This window comes from Lygodium microphyllum, chromosome 26, assembly GCF_053477565.2.
Source record: "Lygodium microphyllum isolate KBCC chromosome 26, Lygodium_microphyllum_v1.1.10, whole genome shotgun sequence".
Taxonomy (NCBI): Eukaryota; Viridiplantae; Streptophyta; class Polypodiopsida; order Schizaeales; family Lygodiaceae; genus Lygodium; species Lygodium microphyllum.
This window is the reverse complement of record NC_141160.1, coordinates 41,104,983-41,123,602: the sequence shown is the minus strand read 5'-3', so window position 1 is coordinate 41,123,602 and position 18,620 is coordinate 41,104,983. Positions and strand designations below refer to the sequence as shown.

Here is an 18,620-nt window from a genome sequence, read left to right as displayed (position 1 = left end):
GTAATACCTTCCAAGTGGTGGATTGGCTCAAGCACTCCATCCATCACACACCCACGAACTCTTCTAACTAGCCACAAAGGGTGCACTCCTCCTTGGGACGAGATGTCACATCTTTGGATAGAAAATTTGCCAGCCACACCCAATGTTTTTGTATCTTATTTTCAATTAGCTTGCGAATACAATGCATGATTGATATACACTTTTCTTACCGTTTACTAGAAATCTGAGATCGCGTGATCAATGATCTCTGATTGAAAATTGCCAAAGCATTGTATGTGTTCTACAGACAATCGATGTTTTGGTCTAATTGCTAGCTTACATTGAGAGCAAGGACATGGGATATGCTGATTAAGATACGCCTTATGATCTTGAACATCACGACCTTCATCGTTTTCCATTTGGTCTACATTATGACAAACAATTTGTTTTTGTTATTATTATTTTTTTATTTCTTAAATTGTTTGAGAAGGGATTTATTCTCTTATAACTCAACAAAATTAACATATGTAAAGTCTCCACCCACCCACAAATTAACTTGTCAGAGTGTTTCCTGTCTCATGGTATTGCACTAGACCTCACCACCACCACCACCACCACTACTACTACTACAAACCAGAAAAGAAGAAGTTAAAGAACAAGATCTTACCCTCTCTTTGTTTTTTATCCATTCATTCTCTTCTCTTCTTCCATCTCTCTCTCTTTTTTTCTCTTTCTTTATTATGTTTTATGTTTATTCCCTCTCTCTCGTTCCTTTTTTCTTTTTCTCTTCCTCTCCCTCTCTCATTTCCTTTAATAAAACATCTCTCTCTCTCCACTACCACTACTACTACCACTACCACTACCATTACCACTACCACTACCACTACCACTACCACTACCACTACAATAAATAAGAAAAGAAGAAAAAACAACAACAACAACAACTACTACTACTACAACAACAAACAAAAAAAGAAGAGAAAAATACTACTACTACAACAACAACAACAACAACAAACAAGAAAACTAAACAACCATAAACAAGAAAAGAGAAAAAACTACTACTATAACAATAACAACAACAAACAAGAAAGCTACTTTTACCACTATCACTACCACTACTACGAGAAAAGAAGTTAAACTAAACAACAACAAACAAGAAAAGAAGAAATTAAACAACAACAACTACCACTACCACTACCACTACCACTACCACTACCACTACCACTACCACTACCACTACCACTACCACTACCACTACCACTACCACTACTACGACTATCACAAAAACAACAAACAAGAAAAGAAGAAATTAAATAACAACTACCACTACCACTACCACTACCACTACCACCACCACCACTACCACTACCACTACCACTACCACTACCACTACCACTACTATGACTACCACAACAACAACAAACAAGAAAAAAAGAAAAGAAGAAATAAAGCATCAACAACGACGACGACAACTACTACTACTACTACTGCTACTACCACTAGTACTACAAAAAACAAGAAAAGAATAAATTAAAGAACCACTACTACTACTGCAAACAAGAAAATAAGAAATTAAAGAACTATTAATACTACTACCACCACTACTACTACTACCACTACAAACAAGAAAAGAAGAAATTAAAGAATATGATTTTACCCTCTCTTTGTTTTTTATTCATTCATTCTCCTCTCTCTCTCCCTCCCTCTCTCTCTTTCTCTATTATGTTTAATATTTTTTCCATCTCTCTCTCATCCCTTCTTTCGTTTTCTCTCTTCCTCTCCCTCTCTCATTTCCTCTCTTTCTCTCTCAATACACATGATTTTTAATAAAAATAAGAAGAAGAAAATGAGAAAAAACAAAAACAAAGCTAGAGGGAACAATGAACTCACTGCAAAGGCTCAAGGATGGATTTGGCGGCTCCTCTTTGCCCTCCGTACACTTCCTCCTCTTCTTAGCAAACAACAGCGGTAGCGGTGAGAAGCTTTCCTTCTCCCTCTTTCTCTCTTTCTCTCCCTCTCCCTCTCAAATGCAAGATGCAGTTCGCTCTCCCTTTCGCTATTTCTTTTGTTTGTTCATGCAAAATGACGCGCTCGGCTTTTGGCCCGCTTTTTTTTTCCAGAGTACCGACGCAAATAGCGAAGCTGCTAATTTACGTTGGAAATGGCTAATTTAAGTAAAAAATACCACTTCTCAGCATATTGCAAAAGCACCGCTAGAAGGGTGCTCGAGGCCCCTGGTCTTTGATGGTGCAGGGCTTCCGACTATCAACGACCTTGTTGGGAGCTCGCGTCCAAAACCTCCCCATCAAGTCCCGGGGAGGCCATCTGGATTGTCCCACTAGATGCAGCTGATGGATTGGATCTTTTACACATTGCAGGGTTAGTGAAACCCACCAAAGATGCACGTGTGAGAAACTCCTCTTTAAACTCTCAAAGCTTCTTGCTTGTTCTCTTGGTTGGGAAAATGCTTGATGAACTAGTATTGACAGAAGGTACAAGAAGACTTTACATGGTCACTGTTCAGAAAAACCCATAGATCATTTGTCATAGAACAAGGGGCAGGATAGGCATGGTAGCCATATCCAAATGGTATGAGCCTTACACTTCTTCTCAAGAGGACATCAAGGCACCTGAGAGATGTATGGATTCTAAATTTGGATGGCAAGCAATATGATAGAGGCATAAAGGGCATGTTTCAAATTTTTCATCTCCAAGGAAAAATGAAAAATGGACATAGAGCTTGCTACAAGCATTTTCATGTATGTGCATACTAGGTTGTTCGACCCAATTCTCCTTGGGGATTATCCACAGTCAATGAAATCAGGAGCAGGAAATAGGCTTCCTAGATTTTCAGAGGAAGAAAAAGCTGACCTTCTTCGAAGTGTAGACTTTATTGGTTACAACTTTTACACAACCTACTATGCAAAGAGCATCCCTCTTGTAGAGCCAAGAAAAAGATGGTTCCAAACAAACCGACTTGCTGAAACAGAATGTAAGAACATGTTGTAATCATATAATTTAACTTGAATTATATTGTTAGCATTGTATCCCTATCTTCACTATTATGATTAAATAGTACTCAAATATCCCTCACACATGCACCACACAAAGCAATCCCGGATGGAATTTCTTGTTATATGATTTATCAATTCTTTTGTTGATATGTACTAGATACTGACCGAAGTGGAGAACCAATTAGGGAGCCTTATGTGAGTGCCTGCAAGATTTTACTAATAAAAAATTTCCATGTATGAAGTATAAGAATTATAAAGGAACTTGCGTAAGATAAAATAAGGAATTTTTTGACAAAGAATGTGGATAATCTCCTCAGGGTCTAGCGGCATCACGATGGATATACCATTGTCCATAGGCACTGCCAAGCGATGCTAAATTGGATGGAACAACGCTACGGTAGACATCGACCTAAAAAAAATCCCATCATTATCACTGAAAATGGTAAGCTTTCAAATATTTTTTCTTGGTAAAATGACACTGATCTTGTTTATTGCAATTAAAAAAAATCGAAAATCCATAGTATGCTATCTAGGTTTGTTCCTTTTCTTGTAAGGCACTATGGATATGGAGTTTGACCTTCCCTTGGATAAGGCTCTAAATGATACTTCGCGTATAAAATACTTGCAAGAAAATCTTTGGTATCTAGCTAATGCAATAAGGTATATATATATATATATATATATATATATATATATATATATATATATATATATATATATATATATATATATATATATATATATATATATATATATATATATATATCTCCACATATAAAATACTTGCAAGAAACTCTTTGGCATCTAGCTAGTGCAATAAGAGCCCTCTCTCTAATCGTGAGAACCAAACATGTATTCTTGTCATAATACTAGCATGTGTTATAGCTAAAAACATAACCAAAGGATTCATAAGGAACTTTTAATCATTCCTTATATAGAAAATTTTATGAAATGTAGGAAATTCATTAATATTTCCTATATATGTATCCATGTATCTCCTATACATATAACTAGGGAATTGAATTCCCCACATCTACTAGTAGGGAATTGCAACATCAAAAGAGAGAATTTACTACATTCTTTCAAAATTTCCTATACAAGAGAATAGGATAATCTGATTCTCCACTTCTAATAGCATGGAATTATAGATCATTGTAGTGAATTCCTATGTTCTCTCAAAATTTCCTACATAAGAGAATGTAAGAAGGTCATTCCCCACTTATAATAGTAGGGAATTATATGTACATATGAAGAATTGCCTACATTCTCTCAAAATTCTGTATATAGGAGAATATACAAAATTCAAGCATTACTCGAGGTATTTCTACAACCCTAATCCTCTACATTTCCTTATTGTGATTATCACTTTCTAGATATTGAATTCCACCTATTACTTGGTCTGAAGCTCCACAAAATCCTTTGTAGTAGCTTCTCATTGTTTTTTGATTGCACCTTAGAGAATGGAGTTACTAATATTAAAAACATCAAGGAAGGTGAAAGGATCTTATCTACCACTCTTGAATTGCCTCGAACGCTCAGGGACAATGCACAAAATGTGTTTAATATATTTTCTATCTTTCCGAACATCTAATCAATATGCCCAACCCTAGAGGGCACTCATGAATATGCTTATGATCACACTTATGAGGTTTTGGGCTCATATGTTGGTAAGTGCATCACTTTGCTCGACACTTGGACCTAATGTTGGTAGTATGGACATGGTGTGCTCATGAGTGGGCCTTTTGCCCACTTACACTCAGTTTCTTTGTTATCGAGGAGGAGAGTCCTAGTACAATTAAAGTTTGATGTTGATTGGTCTTGTGAGCTAAGCTATCTTCACATAGAATCCATGCAAACATGGTTCATGCTCACTCCCTTGCGAGGGCTGGAGGTGCATCCCCTTGTGGATGTTTGCTTGTTTATGCCTTATCCCAATAAAAAAGATATAACATGGTATATATTCGCACCCTACAAGTCTCTCATTCTTGTAGTGCGTAGAGAAATGCTTAGCTAAATATGGGTGGCTTAAGAGCATCTTGTGACATTGAGGTTAACACTAGAAATGTAAATTGGCTTCTTGAGGTGGATCTTCCTAATATGGGTGAAACTATGAGAGTTGGATTTTAGGAACTGATTTTGAGTGGGGGGACTTGAAGTATTTGAGGCCATTTTTGGAGCAAGAAGTGCCCAAGAAGCATCAAAGACCAAATTTTCATGAAAAAACAAACGATGGCAAATGGTTGAGCTAGAGTTTCTCTAGATGCATTTCGACATCATGAATCCAATGCAAGTCTTGCTCGTCGATAGGAGGTCGTTTGACCCCCCATTTAATCCTTGCAAGGTTTGGCGTTATAAAGTAGCTATACTGGATTCAAAAGCCATAAAGTATGTGACAAGGCCCAAGTTTATATATTTCAATGCCACGAAGCCAGTCGTCTAGTCGAATCGTGAATCGAAGTCCATTTGTACCCCCAAACATGTCAAAAACCCTTCCGCGACAGTCTCATTTTATAAATAAAATGAAATGAAACTCTAAATGAAAAAAACATGCAAAAACATGTCGAGATGCAGGGAGGGGCGTTTTTTGATTTACGCCCCATTTTTTGGAAATGTATGTGCCTCTTGGATTCTCAATCATATAGAGAGAGAAGAGAATATCCCTGATCTGTGCAAAGAGGGTAATATTTTGATGGTAACCATGTGTAATATGATAAAGGGAATGAAATTCATATTTTTAGTCTTTCTTTCTCCTCCTTCCTCTCTCCTCTTGTGGGCTGTTCATATGGACCAATGAAAGAGAAAAGGGGGTGGAGGTGATGACAATTTTGAATCAAAAGATGCTAATGGAGCAGTAGAGGATGTAGATCGGGGTTCGAGAGCACATCAGCAGCAAGAGGGAAGCATCAACAGCCTCTCAATATCGAGATACACACCTTGAACATGTGGGTTTCTATGAGTAAGTGGTCTTTTTCTTTGTTTGATAAAAGATATTTGGAGGAAATGATCGATGATTATTGATCTTGGTTACATATACTGAACTATCTTTGAAATGAAAGAAAAAACTAGAAATTTTGATTACATAGTAATTTTTTCTTAAAACACGTAGAACTCGCAAAGTGCGATTTTTTACGAAATCATGAAAATTGAGGGGTTTTGTGAGTGTTTTGAATTCCCATTGTGTGAAAATGAATATAAAAATAAGGATGAGTGGTTTTGATCAGTGGGAGCTCACAAGTCTAATTTTTCATAATTTTTGAGGAAAAAAGATGAATAAATAGAGAAAAATAAAAAATTATGTATTTGGCGATAAATAATTAGAGAAAAATACGATTGATGTTTGTGAATGTTTAGCAAGGTTTAATCATGGGGATTAAGCCTCAGCTCATCCTTTTTTTTAATGTTTTAGTGGATTTTTATTACTTTCCATATGAAAAAATGACATACAAATGAGCCTTGAACCTATGCAACATGGCAAAACCTATCCGGTTAGGGGGAAACGAGATTGTAAAAGTGAGAGATTGATGGAAATACATAAAATTCTGATTAATTTGGTATATGCATAGCATATAGGCCGATAATCATTTAAGTTTAGGGAGACTAGTAGCACGAGGAAACTTGGTGCTAGTCTCTAGTGACTCTACAATAACGCATAGGCTGAAAATCATCAAAGGAGTTTTTTTCACACCATGTGGCTGATTTCTAATCATAGAATGTCTTCGCACAATGGTCATACATTTTTTCATTTTACATGCCACATGGTAAAATCCTAGATGCATAGCAATTGTATGCCAAACATTGACCAACGATGAGAGTGTGAGGATGTCCTTACTGTAGGTTAGACGAGTGGTTCCTTGGGGTAGGTTTACTGAGGAAATATCAACTCCTAGATCTTTCAATAAATCAAAGAATGGAGCTTGTACATTTTTTCGCTATGTTGGAGTAGTACATCAAGGGGCCAATCCCTGAGATGTCAGAGAGATGCAGTGGGGCCACGGTGTTTCAATCGCGAGGTTGCCTCCTATGTATGTGATACATGGTATATTATACCAATGTGTATGGGATCTCCCTGTGAGAAGTAGGCGAAGGTAGACATTGGACCGTGTCCTATTACAAATGCAATATTGATATTAGAGCTTAGTATAGCTTGTCCCTTAGATGCTCCTGGCCGCGAGGTTGTGTGGGGTGTCTTGTGTGTCTTAGAGGTCCGGCTAGTGCTAGAGAGCCAGTGTCAGCCCTGTTTTAGGTCCCAACAAACTATGACACTAGTATTTTTTATTCATGCAAATAAAAGAGCTCATTAGTTCATCAACTAACTTTCCTTAGGGACTTGTTGCTAGGGATAAACTACCTCATATGATCAATATTGATATTTCAATCACTTTGAGAAGAATAGTGGATATAAGTCTCTATCAATTGACATCCTTGATGGTCTCATATACCTCAATCGAGAGATACATTCTTGACTAAGCATTTGACTTTTTTTTAAAATCACCACAATATAGTGGAGTTTCTCATTACTTAAAGGCACCGTATTATTTTCTTGTGCTTCCACAAGTTCTTCCAACATTTGATTTCATTTAAAGAGAGATAATATAACACTTTAGGATTTTCATTAAAAACAAATGTATCCTTCTTAAAGAGGGCTAAAACATTGAGCCAAATAGACAATAAATGTGAGGAATCTGTCCTTGCCTAACCATTTATCCAAAGTTGAGTATCCCAAAATGTCATGTGATTTATCCTCATATAATACCCCAAAGCTTATATATTTTCTTTATGTCACCTAATTTGCCCCTTTACATGTGATCAATGGATACCTTGGCAACTTAAGAAGAGATCAATTCTCATATGATTTTTTACCGAACCATCAAGAAAGCCATTTATTGGTATATAACAATAAGCCTCATTACATTAGACTTTAAGGAAATCCAAAACACTAATTGATTTATTTATGGAAATGGAAGAGGAGATAGAACACTTGACTAGATACTTTGGATTTGTTAGTGGGTGTCAAGTGGAGGCCTCTAACCTACATATGCAAGATGATGCATCCTTTAAGGTCTAATAGAATGAAAAAGGGGAGAGATTATGGATTTCATTAAATTCTTAAGGGGTTTTATGTGCTTTTAGGATGCATACACAAGGTTGGTAGCAACGTTCATTTTGTCACCATTTTGAGGAAGACCTGACTGTTCATTTTGAGGTAGACCTATTATAACTCAACCAATATATATATATATATATATATATATATAGAGAGAGAGAGAGAGAGAGTGTGTGTGTGTGTGTGTGTGCGCGCTTTCAGCTATGCTATGATCATTGATCCATCTGCCTCCTAGAGAAGAAAAAATCTTGGAAGGTTTGCATGAAGATCCTTAAGGAGATAGATTTATCATTATAGGTAATGATTTTTTTTAAAAAAATATTTTTATTAATTCATCCATTACATCATTTTTAAAAGGAACAGAAGAAGAAAAAGTTGGTTGATTAGTCAAAGGGATAGGAGATTTTGAAGGTGAAACAAGCTCCATCAATGGAGTTATTGAAGTTGAAGTAGAGCCCAATCTTAGTCGCATCCGCTCTCTTCAAGCAATCATGTTAACTGCATCAGTAACATCTGTCCATGCAGTCTTGACTCCTGATTCGGAGGTTGCATCTTCTAGGCGATCAGCAAGCTTTTCTTGCAGAATGGGATCTGCAGTCTTAAGGAATAATTCAATCTTCTAACCTTCCATACTTTGTTGGTCTTCAGCATCAAGTTGTCCAAATTTACTTTCAAACTCATGGTATAGAGCTGTTGCAGCTAAACCTTTGTTGGATTTTTCAACCCATTCAATGAAACTTTTCTTCGTCATTATGCCAGAGTCTTCTAAGAAGAATTCTTCGCGTAGGGATTTTTTGAATGCATCCCAATCCACATATTGTTGAAAAAGACCATGGATTCTTTCTTGAAGACCATGCTTGGCTAGTCTGGCAAAATAACGGCTCCATACATGTTGTGGTACACCAAAGAAGAGCATTTTTTCAACATATAAGAGAATAAAAACAGAGACATTTTGACCATTAAATTTTTTTAAATCACGCCCGAATTCCTCTAGGGCCTTGATAGCAGTGGAATCAATCTTCTCTTTGTTTTGCCTTTGTTGTTGTTGTTGTTTTTGTTGTAACATTTGAATTTATTGTTGTTGAGCCTGTTGCAATATGCGCACCAATTATTGTAGAGTATCTCTTGAAGAATCCCCCATTTTGGAGTTCTCTTACACCGACCTTCACGTCGGGTTCACCAATGTTGCAGCGCGTAGGGTTGAAGGTCACCACAGGGGTTTGGCAAGAGAAGAATGTATGGGGGTTCAAGAGCTTAGACTTTGGAGATGGTAGAGACACTACAACAAAAGGCTCCATAGACGCGCTTGTAGACGCAATATTTGAACTGTGTTAAAAAATGTTGGATGTGTTTATTATCGCGTCTACTGCCGCGTCTAAAATTTCGCATCTAAAAGCGCACTTATAGTGAAACCTACACGCGCATATAGATGCGCTCCGTAAATATATAATCATATTTATTAAAAAGTAGATATATTCATATTCTACTTCTATACACACATGTAATTGTGCATCTACAAATGTGTGTACTCTGCAAAGTTTTGATGATAATAGACGCGCATTTTTCCTGTAATTTTGATGCACTGATAGACGTGCAAAACAGATGTATGAAAAAAAAAACAGAGAGCATGTGGCTTTGCAAGCCACATGCTCTCTGGTTTTTATTCCCCCCATCAACATCAAATTGTATGCTTAGGAAAAATAGAGAAAGATTATTTCGAAAATTTTTGTACTGAAAACAAAACAATGTATGTAGAACATGAAATTTCATATATATAGATGAAACGTTTTTACATGATGAGTTCTAGTGCTTGTGACCTCAAGCATGGTCATGATTGCAAGCACTAGCTGAAAGTAATACATATCAAAAATGAAAACTACAAGCCAAGGGGAGGCATGCATGCATGGGGCTCCTCTACATCTCCTCAGAAGAGGCATCATCGTCGCTACCATCACCACTGCCGATGCCGCTGCCGCTGCCACCACTGCTACTGCTAGTCCCCCCTTCGCTATCCTCAAGTGCATTAGGGTTCACCTACACAAAGGATTAATGTATATAAATACCATTACAAACAATAAATTAGAGTTACCTATACTTTTCATGTAAAAAACAAAACATACCTCTTCTGGTTGTGGAATCCTCATGGCACGATTATATTTCTCCTTCGTGATAAGTCCCTCCTCGTAGAAATGCTGCGAAGTGGACGCATGATTATGACCTCGATGGTAGCCTACCTCTCTAGGAGTAGGCATCCTACCAACCATATGATACTACAAAACAATTTGAACATACAACATATTAGAACACACTACATAATGAATTGAAATAAATTACAAAATTTAATTTAAAAAAAGAAATCAAATAATACTTACAAACTCAGCCTCCCATGACTCCTTGCCACCCGATCCATAATGCGACGATCCCATGGTTGCCATCTGGATACATCGCACCTCTGCATGCTGGAGACTTGTCCTTTTCTCTACTGCTCTCTTCTTGGCCTCTTTCCACTCCCTGTGATGGCAATTGGGTGGTTGGCCATATCTAAGAGGATGCCCCTGATCTTGTCTCCGCAGTGACTCCTTGGCACACGTCATAAGGTGAGACCTCTTGTTATGAAGCGCGTCTCTCACCTTTGACCATCCCCAATCATCTGAGAATCGTGAATTCTTGGGATTAGGGTACCTTCTATGTACTGCCTGAAGCACCTCTTTCCAAAAACCATTTTTTTGGTGCTTGAAGGGAATCACACAATCTTTGTATGTGGCATGCATGATACTCCTCAAGTAGGCTATCACTTCCCTCCCCTCAGGGTTATGCAAGATACCACCAACATCAGTGACAGAGTAGTACATTTTTGGAGGCTCACCTCTCTCATTTCTCAATGAGGGTGATCGAGATCCACTCCTACGCAACCCCCACAAAGCCCTCGACCTCCTCGTCCTCCCGCATGACTCTCCCTCCTCCCTCGACGAGCACTACCCTCTACCTCACTCGATGCACGTCCTTCTGCAGATGCACGTGCTTCGTCCGATCCATGTACTTCAATTGATCCCTCTGCATCAACTGATCTGTGTGTATGAATAGTGCGTGGAGTACCTGTTACTAGAGGTGTACCAAGGTTTGGTGTTTGAGCGGCAATGCTAGGCAAAGATGTGATAGGTGTCCCAGACATGACACTAAAAACCTCCTCTGCAAACAGTGGAAGGGTGACTAAGATAACTGGTCATCTCCCCCATGAATTGCTCCTTGTTCGAAAAACCTCCAAAAAAGCTACTAACACCTCTCGAAAATTCTGCTAAGGTGTTGTTCATGCGTTCCAACTCAGGATCAGTGCTGGAAGATCCAGGATTCCACATCTATACAAGCAAAAATCCATTACTACCCTGTGCAGAAGATTTATAGAGAAAAGTACCAGGTATCAGAGCTGTCCTTTTCAGGATCCCCAATTGCATGTTCCTCTTATTAAAATTTTGTGGGTTTTGACAGAGAATGCACACCAAATAGATATGTAAGTCAATCAAGTTTCCTTTGTTCATAGACTAAGGCAACTACCTAGAAACTAGTTTGATCCCATTGTAGAAATGTGAAGCGTAGAATAAGTTAGCTAAGCCACTTCTAAGTTGCAAAATAGCCATTATGAATTTAAGAGTATTTGATCTGGAGTCTATACAAACTATTATTCATTGTTTTAGCAGAAACATTATATGCAAGGAACGCTTGACTTCTTATGCCTAGCTCCTTGTGTTGTGTTGTAGGCAGAACAAGGGGGCAGGATAGGCATGGTAGCCATATCCAAATGGTATGAGCCTTACACTTCTTCTCAAGAGGACATCAAGGCAGCTGAGAGATGTACGGAGTTTGAATTTGGATGGTAAGCAATATGATAGAGGCACAAAGGGCACGTTTCAAATTTTGCATCTCCAAGGAAAAATGAAAAGTGGACATAGAGCTTGCTATAAGCATTTTCATGTATGTGCATACTAGGTTGTTCGACCCAATTCTCCTTGGGGATTATCCGCAGTCAATGAAATCAGGAGCAGGAAATAGGCTTCCTAGATTTTCAGAGGAAGAAAAAGCTGACCTTCTTGGAAGTGTTGACTTTATTGGTTACAACTTTTACACGGCCTACTATGCAAAAAGCATCCCTCCTGTAGAGCCAAGCAAAAGATGGTTCCAAACAGACCGACTTGCTGAAACAGAATGTAAGAACATGTGGTAATCATATAATTTAACTTGAATTATATTGTTAGCATTGTATCCATCTTCACTACTCTGATTAAATAGTACTCAAATATCCCTCACACATGCACCACACAAATTAAGCAATCCCTGATGGAATTTCTTGTTATATGATTTATCAATTCTTTTGTTGATATGTACTAGATACTGACCCAAGTGGAGAACCAATTGGGGAGCCTTATGTGAGTGCTTGCAAGATTTTACTAATAAAAATTTTCCATGTATGAAGTATAAGAATTATAAAGGAACTTGCGTAAGATAAAACAAGGAATTTTTTGACAAAGAATGTGGATAATCTCCTCAGGGTCCAGCGGCATCACGATGGATATACCATTGCCCATGGGCACTGCCAAAGATGCTAAATTGGATGGAAAATCGCTATGGTAGACAACGACTTGAAAAAACTCCCATCATTATCACTGAAAATGGTAAGCTTCCAAATATTTGTTCTTGGTAAAATGACACTGATCTTGTTTATTGCAATTACTAAAATTCCATAGTATGCTATCTAAGTTTGTTTCTTCTCTTGTAAGGCACTATGGATATGGAGTTTGACCTTCCCTTGGATAAGGCTCTAAATGATACTTCGCGTATAAAATACTTGCAAGAAACTCTTTGGCATCTAGCTAGTGCAATAAGGTATCTCTCTCTCTCTCTCCACATATAAAATAATTGCAAGAAAATCTTTGGCATCTAGCTAGTGCAAGAAGATCCCTCTCTCTAATCATGAGAACCAAACATGTATTATGCATGCGTGCATGTGTGTATCTGTGCATGCGGTCATTGTACTTTATTGTGGGTCTTCAACCTTTTGGAGGGGTTTCTGAATAGTAGTGTGTAGACACACGACATCACAAAGTATTACAAAAACTTGTGGATGGTTGTATATATATTGCATATATACACATGCACGTTTCATGGTTATGCACATGATAATGTAGAGTTTTCTAAAAAGATGTGTGTGTGTATGTGCATGCACGCAATGCACATGTGCACACACACCTGTGTGTGTGCTTGTGTGTGTGCAAATGAGTATGTGTAAAGGGATGCATGCATGTGTGTGCCCACATGTGCATTCAAGGGGACAATCATGCATAATATCTTTCATTAGTTCCAAAACCATGCTTATTAGATATATAGTTGATGTCTTAACTTGAAATGTATTTGTAGGAAAAACAACTACAATGTGGAAGGCTACTTTGTATGGTCTCTCCTTGACAACTTTGAGTGGGCTGACGGTTTGCAATGTCGTTTTGGTCTTCACTATGTTGACTACAAGGACCAACAAAGACGATATAAGAAGGCATCAGCCTTGTGGTACAAACGTTTTTTAAGTGATTCACACTCGAATGGCAGTAAAGGAGACTAGTGTTCCTTGAACTACATTTTCTAAGAGTACAAGTTTCATGGATGTAACTATAAATGAGTCCCTTGTGTGTGAGTCACACTCCAATGGCAATAAGGGAGACTAGTGTGCCCTGAACTACATTCTCTAAGAGTACAAGTTTCATGGATGTAACTTATGAATTAGTCCCTTTTGAGTGTTTTCTTTAGTTTAATGAAATTCATACTATCTATCAACTCTCTCTCTCTCTCTCTCTCTCTCTCTCTCTCTCTCTCTCTCTCTCTCTCTCTCTTTGCACACTTGACCTTCTTTTTCAAATGATGCGAGTTGTAATGGCACGTGTTTGTTCTCAACTTCAATATCCATGGAAGATCTAATATACTAGATAATCTTTCACCCCTTCTATATATTTCACACATTTCATTAGAGGGTAAATATATCATGTTTATTGCTTATGGAGTATAATTTGACTTCCAAATTCTAGACATCTTCATATAGGAGATCGATCCTAATACCCAAAGTTATAAAAAAACAGCACACATGATAATTTCAATTTCAAGAAAGTAGGCAGCTAAATGCATTTTTCTCTCTTGTGTTATTGGTTTTGGAATAACCATGCATAAGTTTATAAACCTTGAAACTCCACCTAGATTTTTTGTTTAAAAGAACTATATTTCAAGGTATAAGAATACATAACAACTTCTCTTTATGTATTTTAAACATCTGCATTATCTTTTTTAGGAAAGTAACAAAATTATCACTTGGGACTCTCTAAGATTTCTTATAGTGAACTTTTTCAATTTTAGGAAACAGAGATGCAATAAAATGTAGGATCTTTTAAGTATAAGTGATTGTGGCCTATACTGCACATCTAGAAACTTATTTGTGTAACTTAGTAAATTTGCCTACACTTTGCATCTAGAAGAGGCATGAGTGTAACTGAATAAATTGACTAAGGACCAACAAGCCATTGAGAAACACTCATATAGATTCATTAGCATATCTATCCACGTGCAATAATTTGGAGTTGTCATTTGCAAAGAGTTGGGCAAGACAGGGGAATCCATTTGTTAAGGAGATTGAATGAAGAACACTCAACCTAATGATCTTATTGATACTTCCTAATAAAGGGTGGTGACAATGGCAAATAGGAGGGATGCAGTAGGATAGCCTTGGTAGATTGTGTGTTTTATTAGAAGGGCTGAGACATTAGCCCATTGACATCACCCCTAACCAAAGAGTTAGAAAACGAGTCATGCATTCAACCCTTCTTGAAAACTAGCCATTGCCAAAACTAGCAATATGGAATCCCATCTTACTATATTGTAGATATTTTCCATATCCATATTGAGAAGGACGGCCTCTTGCTCCTTTGTCTATTACTAAATCCATCACTAGCCAAAGATTCGACACTATCTTGAATTTTCATATTAAAGTCTTTGTCCTATCTATCTAATGAGTCCTTGGATAGTAGGATTTTGGTAATCCATTAGTATTTTTTGGCCTCCTTGTGTCTAAAGAGAGAGTGATCTCCACAATGAGGAGAAGGCTTCAATTATGGTTTTTTTTCAAAAATCATTTTAACATTTTTGAAACCACTAGTTCTATTGAAATGATTGGAATACTTTTCATTTTCAGTAGTAAAGTGAATTAATTGTTAGTCTTGTTTAGGCAATTGTCATTTTCCAATAGCAAAGTTTGCATGTCCCTTTTTATCTCCTCTTATTGAGGAAAAAAAGGTGGTAGAACCTTCTCCTTATTTGAAATCTTTGAGTATCACTTCCTCCCCTCTTCTCTTCACTTCATATACTTTGGAGTTCCTCTTTGTTTTCCCTCCACTCCACCACACATTTTTTCTCACCATCTTTCTATGCCATAGAGGTGTCTTCTTGATCCAAAAGACCTAGTGCTTCGATTGATTCATAGTCACTTATAATACACTCGATGAGCAAGATAGGTGGATTCTCTTGACTATAATAAAAGGATGTTAAATATTCACACATCAAAGAAATCGGAAGAGATTCTCAATAGCCAATCCTTTCTTATCATGCTACAAAGGCAAAGTGATGGATTTTAGACTTGGTGGTTCCAAGAGGAAAATCAAATAAGTTCACATGCAACATATTTTCATGCATAAGGAGTTTCACCTTGATTCTAGTGCCGCTAATATCCCACTTCATAGACCCAACTATTAGTGCATTCTAGTTTTTGTTGGGGGTAAATGTGCTTGTGTCTAGCCATCTCTCTATTACTACACTCATCGTACTTGTATACCTATACACTATGGGTAGCAGGCGTCCATTACTATCACTTCATTCTTTATTCTTTCAGTGACATTTGAATACACACAATGTGGCAATTGGAGTTTCCACATCCTCTCTCTCTCTCTCTCCCTCTCTCTCTCTCTCCACCATAGCTCTTACTTTTGATTGTATGCCTTCACTCTAAGATCACTCACTTCAATAAAGGCTAACATTTCTTATTCATCATGCAACCGATATCCTTTGATATTAACACACATATATCCATCAAGAATTCAAGAGTGATAGTTGATGGAATGTGTGGTAGATGTTCTAGATACCATCTACGCATCCTTCGCTATCAAATAGCTTTACATGGGGATGACCAAAGGGGCATTGGTTGAGATGGATGCCTTGTTTTTTGTAAAGGTGGTGGTAGTTAGCGGCACATAAAGCAAGGGGCACCAACAATGCATTAAGGAGATGACAACGACATGAGCAATTATGACCATTGACACAACACATGGGAAAAGAGAATATCAGAACTGGTAGCAAACTATATAAGGGAGAGACCTATCCAAATAGAAGGTTTGAATAATCAGGGAATCAAAGGCTCGTCGTTTAGATTTTCTATGTATTCCTTGATTAGCAGTCCTAGCATCTTCACTAGCAATCCTAGCATCTTTTTTTCCCTTCTTATGTAAGAAAATTTCCTTGTGTGGGAATTTTCCAACATAAGAAAAATTTATTGTCTCCATAAATGGGAAAATTTTCCTACATATGATAGTTTCCTTATCTAGAAAATTTCTTATATTATTCTATTTTTTCTCTTCACTTCCTCCCCTCTTCTCTTCACTTCATATATTTTGGAGTTCCTCTTTGTTTTCCCTCCACTCCACCATACATTTTTTCTCACCATCTTTCTTTGCCATAGAGGTGTCTTCTTGATCTAGAAGACCTAGTGCTTCAATTGATTCATAGTCACTTATAATACACTCGATGAGCAAGATAGGTGGATTCTCTTGACTATAATAAAAGGATGTTAAATATTCACGCAACAAAAAAATCGGAAGAGATTCTCAACAGCCAATCCTTTCTTATCATGCTAGAAAGGCAAAGTGATGGATAACATACATATATCCATCAAGAATTCAGGAGTGGTAGCTGGTGGAATGTGTGGTAGATGTTCTAAATACCATCTACACATCCTTCGCTATCAAATAGCTTTATGTGGGGATGACCAAAGGGGCATTTGTTGAGATGGATGCCTTGTTTTTTGTAAAGGTGGTGGTAGTTAGTGGCATATAAAGCAAGGGGCACCAACAATGCATTAAGGAGATGACAACGGCATGAGCAATTATGACCATTGACACAACACATGGGAAAAGAGAATATCACAACTAGTAGCAAACTATATAAGGGAGAGACCTGTCCAAATAGAAGGTTTGAATAATCAGGGAATCAAAGGCTCATCTTTTAGATTTTCTATGTATTCCTTGACTAGCAGTCCTAGCATCTTGACTCATCACATGTCCTAGCATCTTGACTAGCAATCCTAGCATCTTTTTTTCCCTTCTTATGTAAGAAAATTTCCTTATGTGGGAATTTTCCAACATAAGAAAATTTTATTGTCTCCCTACATGGGAAAATCATATGAGAATTGATCTCTTCTTAAGTTGCCAAGGTATCCATTGATCACATGTAAAGGGGCCAATTAGGTGACATGAAGAAAACATGTGAGTTTTGGGGTACTATATGAGGATAAATCACATGACATTTTGGGATACTCAACTTTGGATAGATGGTTAGGCAAGGACGGATTCCTCACATTGATTGTCTATTTGGCTCATTGTTCTGGCCCTCTTTAAGAAGGATACATTTGTTGTTAACGAAAATCCTAAATTGTTATATTATCTCTCTTTAAACAAAATCAAATGTTGAAAGAACTTGTGGGAGCACAAGGAACTGATACGGTGCCTTTAAGTAATGAGAAACTCCACTATATTGTGATCGCCAGTGGATGTAACAGTGCCAAAAGGGAGAGATCTGATGCAGCATCGTGGCATTGAGAGGGGTAGTTCCAAAAATCACGATCGAGCTGCCAGCCTCTTGGGAAGAAGACAGGCCTTGCCCAGTCATCAATGTTACACCTGAGTTCTCACAGACAACCACATGTACAGTGGAAATGGCCAAACATCAAGGCGTTGTCGAAGGGTTTTTGAAAGCAAAGTCGCAACCAGAGGATCTTGACTAATTTTAGGATAGAAGATCAATCATACAAATAAGCAAGATGAGAGGATTTGTACGCAGTAATAGATCCGCCAAGCTTCCAACGAGACCTCGTCTATGCACCAATGATAGGACCAAAAGCAAGTTTTCAGCTGAGCATAGAATTCATCCTTCAACATAGGAACCTTCAGTACAAATCTGGTTATCAACTACAGACAGAAATTTCAGCATTGTCCTTTCAGCAACATCAGCCAAAGGATAGATCTATGGATCCACAGACTTAACAATAAACCCATAGGGAACTTGATTCCAAATGATGAGGTGAACAATATCTCGAGCAATAGTCAATGTTGCAGGCATGTCTTTCAGAGGTGGCTCCCTTCCAGGAACAAGAGGGTTGGCCACGGGGTGATCTAAAACCATGTATTCATTTGCATTCTCCATAAGCTGACAAATTGACTTGTGGC

At 37.7% G+C, this 18,620-nt stretch overlaps 1 protein-coding gene across 1 annotated transcript; it reads left to right on the top strand.

The window, feature by feature from the left end:
* The first annotated feature begins 11,270 nt into the window (after positions 1 to 11,270).
* On the top strand, positions 11,271 to 13,846 carry LOC148013182 (beta-glucosidase 11-like). Its single transcript, XM_087667854.1, has 8 exons — positions 11,271 to 11,306; positions 11,426 to 11,515; positions 11,856 to 11,971; positions 12,085 to 12,302; positions 12,484 to 12,521; positions 12,644 to 12,767; positions 12,873 to 12,978; positions 13,510 to 13,846. Exons 1-8 carry the CDS (start codon positions 11,271 to 11,273, stop codon positions 13,706 to 13,708), a joined length of 927 nt encoding a protein of 308 aa, XP_087523980.1. The 3' UTR covers positions 13,709 to 13,846.
* The last annotated feature ends 4,774 nt before the right edge of the window (positions 13,847 to 18,620 follow it).

Excerpts from the sequence above, each read along its gene's own strand:
- LOC148013182 (XM_087667854.1), top strand. The coding sequence starts at position 11,271 with ATGACACTAAAAACCTCCTCTGCAAACAGTGGAAGG. Across the intron at positions 11,516-11,855 it reads TTTATAGAGAAAAGTACCAG|GCAGAACAAGGGGGCAGGAT; the intron begins GTATCAGAGCTG and ends GTTGTGTTGTAG. Across the intron at positions 12,303-12,483 it reads CCGACTTGCTGAAACAGAAT|ATACTGACCCAAGTGGAGAA; the intron begins GTAAGAACATGT and ends GATATGTACTAG.